Consider the following 12,152-nt stretch of genomic DNA (forward strand, 5'->3'; position numbering starts at 1 on the left):
GCGCGGCGCGGCCGGGGCTCCTCCTCGGTTGCGGGAAACGGAAACCGTGACACTGCGGAAGCGCCGGCCCGAGGCGCGGCTTCAAATCCTGCAGGGAGGCGGCCCCCTCCCCCGGCCCGGCCCGGCCCCGAGGAGCAGAGCAGAGCAGAGCAGAGCAGAGGGGCACCCGCTCACCCTGCTCCCTCCTCGCTTCTCCCATCCTGGCCTGCTGCTGGGACCGACCCCAGAGCAAGCTCGTCCCCGCGCTGCGCGGGGGTGCAGGGAAGCGCCATCCATTCCCGCCGGGCCCCATCTTTGCTATGCCACGTGCCCACCGTCCCCCCTTGCAGAAAAGCCCGTGAGAAGGAAGCAGGCTCCACCAGCCTGTCACTTCTCGGCTGGGAACCGATCGCCCGGTGCCAGCGAGGAGCTTGCCTTGAACTACCCGTCACTTCCCCGTGTGATCGGCCTGTCCTGGCTGGGACTTGGTTTTTCGTGTTGTGCTTCATAAGCAGAAGCCAAGAGCATCTTCAGCAGCTCTTTGCACAGACAAGTCTTGTGCAGTTTGTGGACTTTTTACTATTAAATACTGCTTTGTGAAAAAGGTTGTTTATTTTCATTGCATATTATACTATTTATAGCACATTATTACTGGATTGTTTCATTTCTAAATTAGACTGTAGATATTTTTGGGTTGTTCACATGAAAACTCAGCAGTCATGAGGTTTCAGTAGTAACCATCCACAGGCTCTAAATGTTTTAAGAATCAGTAACTTGATATCTCACAAAAAACTGTCATACATTTTCTACTTGCTCCTGCTCCCTAACGCTGGCTTTCTTATTTGCTCTAAGATATTTTAGATTTTTTTCTGAATGGAAATATATATTGTTTGGAGTCATGAACACAGTAGTTAGTACAGGCAGACCTCGGAGATATTGCGGGTTCGGTTCCAGACCACCGCAATAAAGCGAATATCGCAATAAAGCGAGTCACATGAATTTTTTGGTTTCCCAGTGCATATAAAAGTTATGTTTACACTATACTGTAGTCTATTAAGTGTGCAATAGCATTGTCTAAAAAAACAATGTACATACCTTAATTAAAAAATACTTTATTGCTAAAAAATGCTAACCAATGGAAAAATGGCACCGATAGACTTGCTCAACACAGGGTTGCGACAAACCTTCAATTTGTAAAAAAGGCAATATCTGCGAAGCGCAATAAAGCAAAGCGCAATAAAACGAGGTATGCCTGTAATGTTTAATTAAGAAAGGGAAGTGAGACATTTTTGAGTTGCACAGCGCTAAACCGGGACCACGTTAAAGAACAATTATAAAAGTCAGATTCTGATAACTTTCAGTTAATGCCTTTTCTTACAAATGATCCCACTGATTTCCATACACCCACCCGTAGAATAACGGACTATTCAACATGACAAAGTGGGTAAAGATCTGTTCTTAAATATATTTTGCATGAGTAGGGAACATATATTTCAACTGAAAAATATTTTGACATGGGGTATGGTTACTACTTGTCCACTAAAAACCATGTAGACCCGTTTTCATTTTCAATTTTATTGTAGAAAGAACACTTCTGTGTCAAAGATCTTTCAAAAGTGAACATGTAATCCAGTTACGAAAATGAACACAATAATAATTTGAAGTTAACACTGGTGAAAGTATGTGCTATAGAAAAAGCTCATTAAAGCTTAAATACTTAAAGATTGTAAAATGTACACCCATTTAGAAAAATACACAGGAACTTCTGAATGCGTTAGGAAAAATAGCTTACAGATAAAACACGTCCTAATGATCAGCAGGCATCTGAAGTGGAGCATGAATTTGGGTTTCTGGTAAGTTGTCTGTTTTCAGTTAGTAACATTTCTTCCCCTTGGCTGATTAAATGTAATCTTCTTGAAAAGAAAAATCGAATCCGCAATACAAAGGAAAAATGACAGAATACCAAAGATCTGGAAAAAAAAATCAGTTTCTTTTGATGAATGCTTTGGTTAGTTTTGAGTATTTTATCTTTCATTACTTTTCAGAAACAGCGCCACTGGTCCTAAGCAGCAGCAGGTGTCATACATAGCTTGCCAATTTGATTCCAGTGGTTTAATTATTTTTGTATGAATATTTCATTTGGGATGACTGAAAAATTAAGTGGTTCCTATTTTTAAGTCAGATACTATACTATAACCTTTCTCTTTCTGCTCTGGCAATCACCTGAACCCTGACCTTGCTTGACTTTCAGCTGTCATCTTGAAGTACAGCAAATGACTTGATGCCCATGGTTAACTAGACATGCTGGTTTATGCGAGATTATGCTTTCTGCTAGAGTCACACCTCTTGCATCTAAATAAGGGCACTTAACAATTTTGGACAGCAGTAAACTGAGGAGTCTACAGAAATGAGCTAGGGGGGAAAAGATGCTATCCTTCTCTTTCATGAGTTCTGAACTGAAAACACTGACATTGTTCTTTACTTAATATATAAATGTGACTACTCGTTATTAAACCATGATGATAACTTATTCGAAAATTTAAGGCAAGAGGAAGAAAAATGAATGCTCTAAAGAGAAGCAAATTGATATTTTATTTAGGTCCTAGCCCTGTTCCTATCCCTCCCTTCCCCACCCCAACCCAAGTTTAGTCATGGAGGATGCTTTAAATCTTAGTTCTCTGGCCTGATTTGGGAATATGTCCTACCGTCTGTGTGTCATTTTTAACTCAGCCTGGTAACCCACTGGGTTTGTAGCAAGGAATCAGGCCCAATCACTTGACTGGTACCTATGACTTCCCTCACTTCCCCTTCACCCTGTGTCTCCAGAAGATCAGGTAACTTTCCCACCCTTCTCTGGGAAAGAATCTGAGCAGTTTAGCTCCCATTAATATAAAAGAGCATGAGACATCCTTCCAGCAATATGCAGAGAGAGTAAATCACTAGTGAGGACACAGTAACTCAAGTATGACTGCAGTGTGGCTGCTGGATCCAGCTACTGATCATCTGAGTTAACTCTAAACCAAAACCCACCCTTAGATTACCAAGCCTAAACAATGGTGGCTGGCACCTTGTTATTACTATATGTTAACAATCTCTGTGTTACTTGGACTTGAGGCCACGGGTTTTGTCTGCTAATCTATGAAGTTACTTCAACTACCTCCAAATAATATGTTCTTTTGAGTAGCAATGTCTGCTTTAATTTCATAGTTAAACACTGAAAGATGATGAACAGAAAAGTGCAGATGATTTTAGACTATTTTGCTTTCATCTGTAGCAAAGCTTAGTATGTTTCCTTTTGCAAAACATGTATCGTTGCTCTCTTTTTACATTTGTTACCTCAGCCTTTGTCTGTTTTTAAGTCCATTTCCTTGTGACAGTCTGTAGTTTTACAGTTTTCCTAATTTGTATTGTCCAATTTTTCTAAAACTTCCCCCCCGCCTCCGCTATAAACACAGTGTTGTTATTCTGAGCATTAACCTCCTGCATTATGAGAGCTGGTCGGCATAGGGTCAATCCCTCTGTCCTGGGTATATGCAGTATTTTCTGCTATTGTGGCTATTAACTCACCTTTAAATTCTACACATTTCCTTGCCTTGGAGATGAAACTAACAGATCTGTAATCCTGCAGTAAATGATCACTTGCTTTAGATTACCAGTAAAATCTTCCTTTTAATTTACTTGAGTTGAAAGCACAGAAACAAGGTGATAGCTCCGTAACACTCTAGGTCATGACCTGCTGTTTGAACCATTTATGTTGCCAAGTGGGTTTTTGTTGCTGTTGTTGCTTGACATACTTAAAAATAACCTTTTTGTTTTCAGGAGGCCAAAATACCTCAACAAGGTAGTTTTTATTCCTTTATTAGTCATCAATTGAATATTTAAAAATTAGAAGACAAATATCTCACAAGTCCTAGCTCATCTTTTGTGCCGATTCCTTTTTCCTCATACTTAAAATTACAGATAATAAATAGCCTGGAAATGTTAATAATTACCAATCGCTGACTACTAAGAAACTGCAACTTGAACAATTTTTTTTTTTTTAATTCTTTCCATTTCCAGTATTCCACTGTATGTAGAAGGAGCTCTGGAACTGTTCTAGTCTCTGAATTAGTTTTTTAGCTATAATACACTAGGGGTTAATATGAAAAACTAAAAATCAGTGTATGTCTAGTGTTGGGTTTCAACTGTATTGTACTGTCAAGGGATGTAATTAGAAATCTAGGACATCATAGAACAGTAACAGCATTCAAACCATTTCTCTTAATTTTTCAAGTAATTCTTCTACTTACTCCTCCAACCAAGGTTCCTACATTGCTCTTGGTTATTATTGCGAACAGGCTCACAACCAAGAAGAACAACGCTGCAATCAACGAGTTGAAAACATCCTGAAAAAGCATTATGAAACAACTTAGTTTCAATTACATGACTAACTACTGAAATGTGTAAAATGCGTCACTTTGCTTTGTTTCCTGAAAGGACCCAATATTTATCATGTTAGAAACCATTTACATGGTTTCATTATGAAGAGCAAAACTATTTTACTTCAGAAAGGGATAACATGAGGCAATTATCCTAATCTGATCTAGAGTGACACCTAGTGGTTTGATGCTAAACTCACATTCCTAAAATAATCCTCTGGGTTTATCTGATGTGGTATACGCAGCTGAAATCTGCTGCATTGTTTAAGAAAGTAGTTACATTTAAAACAAAAGCAAACTGATAAATGAAGGCAATTCAAATGATTAACTTAAACACGACTGTATATTTTGCTGAGGGAGATCTATTTGCATCTTACCATAAAAGAAACAACCTTAAGATTGACGTATGAATATTACGTGTGAGCACAAGGCTTGTTTTTTTTATGCATAAATACATACGCATACTTTTGATTTAAAAGATACAAATCAATACTTACAACTAACGGACAAAACACAAATTTCATTTTTCTATCAAACTTTAGTAAGTAGAGCAGAAAGAACAGCAAAGTGATGATAACGTCCATGATCGCAAGCACGAAATATGCTTCCTGGGATCTTGAGATAACAAAACACAGGAATGCTACAAAAGCAACAATCTGGAAGAATAAAGAGCGTATTTATAGGTGTCATTTTACTGTATGATCAAAACGTTACCATTTAGTGCAAATACAGTACTGCACAACTTTTTCATGAAACGAGCCACTCCCCCCAAAATGAAAGGAATAACGTAACACTCGGGTCACTTTAAAACTGGATCTTCCAGCTACTTCGCCCTGACTAAAGCTGTCCCAGCAGACTGTCTAGCTTGCTCTTGACAATGTTGTGAGCCCGCAACTTCTCCCGGGGGCCTGCTCCAGCACGCAACCACCTCCAGAGTCAATGCGCTCCCTCTCGTCTCCAACCCAAACGTCCTCCGCGCCCGCCACGCTGAGTCCCGTCCCCTACAGCCGCAAAGGAACGACAATCTTCCTCCCTCCTCACCAAAACTGCCTTTCACATATTTGAAGACTTATCCCCACTCCCAAACAACCCTGTCTTTGTCGCTTATCCCCCAACCTCGCCGGCCAGGCCTCAAAATCATCTTGGTCACATCCTGCCCGACTCTTTCCAAGCCACTGCCTCCTGCTCGAGGTGCGGGGCCCAGACGGGTGCGGAGCATGGGGTGCAAGACGCTCTCCCCCCAGCGTGCGAGGGGCACTTCTGCCGTTTACGCCTCCCAGGTCGCTGCGCGGGGTCCCCAGAGCCTCGGGGTCCCCCAGCGAGTCCTGCCCACGGCCCTCGGCCCACAGCCGCCTCCACAAGGCTCCAGGCGCCCCCTACTGGACGGCGCTGGCAGCTGCCCGCCCCGTCAGGCCCACTCGTGCCTCGGGCCCCCGCAGGACACTTCCCCTCAACCTCAGCTGCTCGTACCAGGCGGGCAATCTTGAGGGCGCCCCGTAGGGAGCGGGCGTACTCCCAGCGCAGCTCCGCCATCACGCGCTGCGCGGAAGCGCCAGAGGCCGTTATGGCCCTAGCCCCGCCCCTCACCCGCTGGGGGGCGGGGCCAGAGGGCCGGGGACCCAACGGCTTCTCGCCGGGCCCCGCCCCTCTGGCCTCGCCCCCGCCGCGCCCCGCCGAATCGATGCGTTGTGAACCGTGAATCCGTGTGAATGACGGATGGTGAATCGGAGCGAATTCAGATTCTGCCCCGTGGCACCGCTCCACTGCTGCCGGCGCTGGGGTAAAGACCAGGGCTTTCCCCGCCGACACCCCTATCCAGTCCCCTGTCAGGGTGCCGCGGTGTGAAGGGCTGCTCCCCTGAAGAGCCGGGGACAGGCCCTGCTTCAGTCTGGACTGGAGGCCGCCCTTCGAAAAAGGCCAGCTCTGCGTTTTCACTCGAGAAACATAACAGAGAGCTTTGCTTTTCAGCGATGTGCTGCCGCATGTAACCCTTACCCCAAAGTCTAACCAACCATCCACAAAGCTCTTGAATAAGGAGCTGGATTTGACTGAATCATACAAAAGGAGGGGTGGAAGAGGCCTCAGGAGGTCACCCTGTGCAAAGCAAGACCACCCCCAACTCTGTTATCCCAGCCACGGTTTTCTCTATCCAGGTCTTAAAAACCTCTTAGGATAGATGTCAGTGACCAGACACCTGGAGAGAGACAGCGCTACGAACAGGGACTCTCCACAAGGAGCTGGAATTGGGTGCTTTCCTGCTCAAAGCTAAGTTTTTTAGTGACATGTTCTTACAAGACCTCCCCATTCCTTCCACTGTATGTCCGGCATTTGAATCGAGGAACTCGGATGTATTGAATGTCAATGACCAAATCTGTTATAAGTGTCCCCAAGTGACAAGTCATTTCAGCTCCTCTGAAACAGCTTGGGCAGAGAGCTGCCCAGTTCTGAGAAGACAACATTTTGGCTGGAGGCAGATTTGGTTTCAGGTAAGCCGCAGAGGAAACAAGAGTGTAAAACAAAACAAAACAAAACAAAACAAAACATTGTTATTAGTTCCAGGAAAGATGTAGTATGTTGCAAGTATATCTGAAGGATGTAAAATGGACACGGAGACACTTAATGAGAGGTGACCTAAAACATACATTATCATTAACATGCAGATGAAATCCAGGCCTTACTGCAACATGTAAAGAAATCAGGGGTTGGGACCTGGGTAAGTGGCAGTATATTATTCAAGAAAAACATACTGGCTCAAGCAATACACTATCTCTGCTTCTTCCCCAGATTCCCTCAGTCACTCTGATGTGCACTTACGAAGTTTTGAGATGGATTTGGTCAAATACTGGTTCCTTATTTAAGACATTTGTTAATAGTTGAATGGAGTTGGGCGGGGGGAGGGTGGTGACATGTGACTACATGGAACTGAAAAATAAAGCATTAGGTGAGAAATCTCTCCATCCCAGCTCCTTTGTGAGACTCCTCTGATCACAGTGATGTGCCATTCAGGGTGGCCCATTCACTGTATTGCTGACATACAGTGAATGTATCGTTCCTTACTGCAAGTGCTATGTATCTAGTGGAATGATGTCAAGAGGTAGTATGTCACTGGAAAAGTTTCAGGGACATGTCATTTTGGATGACCCAAGAAGTATTTTGTTCTGTATCAAAATCAATGTTATTATATATATATTTTACTGTATGATTGCAGAGCTTGTTTTTCAATATTTTATTCCACTTCATATTAGTGATTATCACAAAATAGTGAAATATATAATATTTTAAGGTATATTATGGATTTCTAAAAAAGATTAATTATTTAAACAAGGAACCAGGAACTTTTGAATTAGGATCCTGAAACTGGGAATAAATAATTAACTTTAACCTTGTTAGTATTTATCAGGTATAGAAATTCAATTCAAAGGCAAAAAGAGGTGACCTGGAAACATTTAAATAAAACCCAATATCCCCTGCAGGGACTTCCAGTCAAACATTTTGGCATTGGTGCTACTGTAGGAGATAACTAGAACATGGACATTGATAGACACACATGTGACACTGGTCAATTTGTTTTAACTGAGACTCAAAAAGTAAACAAACAAAAGAGGAATTATGAAAAGCAAATGTCAGTTCTGTAGCTGAGTAGTGCTAAGTAGTGACTGTAGTGCAGGCCATTTGCTTTGCAAATGTATAACTTTTCAAATTTTGACCAAGTGCAAAATTATTCAAAGTTGCTCTAAGACAATTTAACAGACTTAGAAAAATAAAAACATCCTATTTTTAACATGACTCATGTATTCTCTTCCTTTTAATGGTGTTTACTACTATGGCTGAGTTATTTGTGACTTCAGCAGAGGGGCCATGCTCAGGCTTTCAGAAACAGATGAGTTGTGCTATAAACTAAGAGAGAGGGATATAATTGGGAAATGACTCCATCATATGACTTCTATATAAGCAACTCCCACAGCCATATCTATTTAACCAACAGGGTTAGGGACTACAAGCCACTTAAAGGGCTGGTATCCCAAAATTTCTCTTTTTCTGCGAACAGATCACATTTATTTTGGGAATTGACAAGAGCCACTTCCACGTAGTGATCCCTGGTAATGTCTCTGATGGCCAAGAGCTCCTGGTTTAAGGTCCTGGAGCTGCTGTACTCTGCTCTCTTTCCTTCTTATTCAATGGAAGATGTTCTAGCAATTTTCTGCTTCTCTTAAGTCTGTCTCCAGTGACATCCTATGAACAAGAAGTCACCTCTTGTGAAACTACTGCCTTTTGTACACGTTTTGCTATCACAGATCTGTACATTATCATGTGACTGCAAAAGTGGCAAGTCATGCATCTCTCTGTCGTAGTACCTCTTCTGTTTGTTTCTTTCTCATAGCCTCTAGAGAATTTGATCATTTGCATGCACCCCATCTCTGCTCCAGTAGTTCAGTTCTGGTTCTCTGTTGAACAACAGTTCTGGTGGTGAGAACCCTTCTTATAAAGGCAATGTTCTGTACTTCAGCAGAGCCTGGAAGGGATCTGGATTTGAGCTGCCATCATTTTTAAGTAGCTAAGTTCTTTAAGATTTTAACACCATTTTCCACTAAGCTATGGGACTATAGATAAAATGGGCTAGAGAGAGTATGTTTTAAATTACAGTATTTGGCAAACCTTTTTAATTTGTAGGTATCAAATTGTGGCCCTTTATTAGTCATGATGACCACTTCAGGTATGCCTGGCAAATATTGATTTGATGTGTGTGATGACACATCTGGCCATTTAATTATCCAGTATTGCAGTTTCCAGATAATGGGAATAATAATCCAGAACAGTACACAATTCTGGTCTGAATACACAAAAGGATTGATGCTAACTTTGGACCATGGCTTTTGAGTTTTAGCTCTTACAAGCATAGGTTGCTTAATTTGACATTTTCTGTGTTTTTTGCTCAGGTATTGCACAGTCTGATAAACTGCTCTACCTCAGCATTCATGTGGGGCTAGTATTCAGTTTTTCCTTGACTTTTGCATATGTCTATTCCTACGTGTCCTTCATCCATCCGGCTCAACATTCCTTGTTACACAACTTCGGGAATAATCAATTTAATACCATTAAACAAAATTGTACAAGGAGCATATGGTTGACCTTGAAAATGGTTGCATGGCCTAGGCAGGTGCTATGTAGACTGTCCAGCATTCATACATAGCTTGTTTTCTGTAAAGTTTTATCCTGTGCTGTGGCCTCCACTATTACTAGCCGTGTATTATTTGATGCAAGGGACTATCTTTATAAGCAAGTTTCAGATGCTCTGTATCTCACTCCATACTGGGTATTTTAATTCTGTCATATGCTCTAGAAAGCATACCACAAAAAAATTTCCAGGTTGTTATTTTAATTCCAAATCATATAGTTGTAACTGAAATAACAGTTTGTGATCTGGGAGGCATGTCATTTTTTAAAATAGTCACTAAAGGCTTGTGATAGATCTCTGCCATGCTGGTCTCCCATTATGAATATATTACATTCCTTACTGGTCCTGGGTATGACTGCAAACTGCATGACTGGAGGGGCTGAAGACAATGTGGTGGGGTAGCTCCTACAAAATACCACAAAGTTGCAACCTCCGTAATAAGGTAAGTATAGGGCACCTCAAAACCCTAGCCCCCTGCCTTGTGGGTACTTGGTTGGAGAAAGGCTAAGGGACATCACCATGACAAAAATGCACCTGCTCTGAGGTGCTAGGCAGTCACTAGTAGTTCTTCTCTGTTGCTCTCTGGCACTGACTGTCTGGACTTGGATTCTGTTTCAATGCTCTAATGCAGAGAGGGTAGGTTTTGGGCAGCCGCCATACTCTTGTCTAGGTGAACATGTCAAGGTCTTGGTGTGATGGTTGCAGGATTCTGTACAAGCAGATTCACCATCTAACTAACCTCTTACGTGAATACCATGATCCAGAGGATTGACGGCTGCCTACCACATTTCTTACATGCATACACACTTGTGTTAGTTCCTCTTTTTTTAACCTGAGCAATCTTTTGAAAGTGCTTTTGAGAAGGGGTTGGCAATTTATGTCACATGGGCTGAATCCAGCCCATAGAGCCATTGCATCTGCTTGTGGAGCTGGGGCTTTGGCAGCGGGGATTTTGCTTGCACTGTGTTGCACGATGACACCCCTGGGCAATGGGGAGCTTTGCCCTGTGCAACCAGGTCTGGGGCGGGATGGAGAGAAGAAGCAGTGGCAGCCGGGCCATAGCACCAGGTCACTATTCTGACCACTGCTGGTAAAGGTTGCTGCCTGCTACTCTGGAATGGTGGTTCTCACCCTTTTTTAGATTTGAGGCTGCCCTCTGGAAGTCCTGTGAATTGAGGGGCGCCCCATTTCATAAGCTACCTTATTTATTACAGTGCTTACTTCCTTGCAGAGGGACCATGGGAGCAGCCAGGCAGGGAGGGCCCTTATCTGCTTATCTCCTCACCTTGCTGATCTTACCCAAGAAGTCCTTTTTAAAATACATAGGGGGTAAAAAGAAGGTACCGGGTAATGTGGGGCCTCTACAAGACACACTAGAAAATCTGATCATTACACCAGATGACAAAGCTAACCTATTTAACAATTTCTTTGCCTCCATTTTCCTGAGCAGGGACCAGATCACCCCTTCCACCAGGACTCCCGTAGGTGGAGAGGCACACCCAGACCTAGGGTCAGTGAGGATCTAGTCAGGGAACTTCTGGAGGGACTGGATGTATTTAAATCAGCTAGTCTGGACGATCTCCACCCCAGAGTGCTGAGGGAATTAGCTGAAGTCATTGCGGGACCCCTGGCACAGCTTTAAAAGCACTCGTGTACTCTGGTGTGGTGCCGGAGGACTGGAAAAGGGCCAATGTGGTTCCTATTTTCAAAAAAGGGAGGGAGGAGGATCCAGGGAACTATAGGCCAGTTAGTCTTACCTCGATCCTGGGTAAGCTTTTTGAGAGAATTATCCTGGCACATGTCCATGAGGGGCCAGCAGGGAAGGTTATGCTTAGGGGCAACCAACATGGGTTCATCAGCGGCAGGTCCTGTCAGACCAACCTGGCGGTTTTCTACGACCAGGTCACCAAATCCTTAGATGCAGGGGTAGCAGTGGACATCGTCTTTCTGGACTTTTGGAAGGCCTTCGACACCGTCTCTCACCCTGTTCTCATTAAGAAACAGGGGGACTGTGGTGTTGACATCCACACAGTCAATTGGGTCCCCAGCTGACTGGAGGGCCGCACCCAGAGAGCGGTGGTGGACGGGTCATTTTTGACCTGGAGAGATGTGGGCAGTGGGGCCCCGCAGGGCTCAGTCCTTGGGCCCGCACTGTTCAACATCTTCATCAGCGACTTGGACGAGGGGGTAAAAAGCACCCTGTTCAAATTTGCTTGGGTGGATGAGAATAGGATGGGATTCAACTCTGACAAGTGCAAGGTGCTACACCTGGGGAGGAAGAACCAGCACCATACCTACAGGCTGGGGAGCTCCCTTCTTGTCAGTGCAGAGGCGGAAAAGGATCTTGGAGTCATCATTGATGCCAAGATGAGCATGGGCTGGCAGTGTGGGGATGCAGTCAGGAAGTCCAACTGCACCTTGTCATGCCTCCACAGATGCATTATGAGCAGGTCCAAGGAGGCGATCCTCCCCCTCGATGCGACCAAATTAGCCAAAACTATTCCAAATCCACGAGTCCAGAACCGTTAGTTCTGGCAACATCCTCCTCCATCCACACCTGGGCCTTCAGATGTTCCCAG

General features: G+C 43.7%; 1 protein-coding gene across 1 annotated transcript; it reads right to left on the reverse strand.

Moving 5' to 3' along the window:
- Positions 1 to 1,535: 1,535 nt before the first annotated feature.
- LOC109310626 (chemokine-like factor) lies at positions 1,536 to 5,970 on the reverse strand. Its single transcript, XM_019535895.1, has 4 exons — positions 5,868 to 5,970; positions 4,895 to 5,053; positions 4,269 to 4,364; positions 1,536 to 1,949 (listed from the first exon to the last, which is right to left on the reverse strand). Exons 1-4 carry the CDS (start codon positions 5,928 to 5,930, stop codon positions 1,848 to 1,850), a joined length of 420 nt encoding a protein of 139 aa, XP_019391440.1. The 5' UTR covers positions 5,931 to 5,970; the 3' UTR covers positions 1,536 to 1,847.
- Between the last annotated feature and the right edge of the window lie 6,182 nt (positions 5,971 to 12,152).

This window comes from Crocodylus porosus, unplaced genomic scaffold (assembly GCF_001723895.1).
Source record: "Crocodylus porosus isolate Cpor-Errol unplaced genomic scaffold, CroPor_comp1, whole genome shotgun sequence".
NCBI classification, from domain to species: Eukaryota; Metazoa; Chordata; order Crocodylia; family Crocodylidae; genus Crocodylus; species Crocodylus porosus.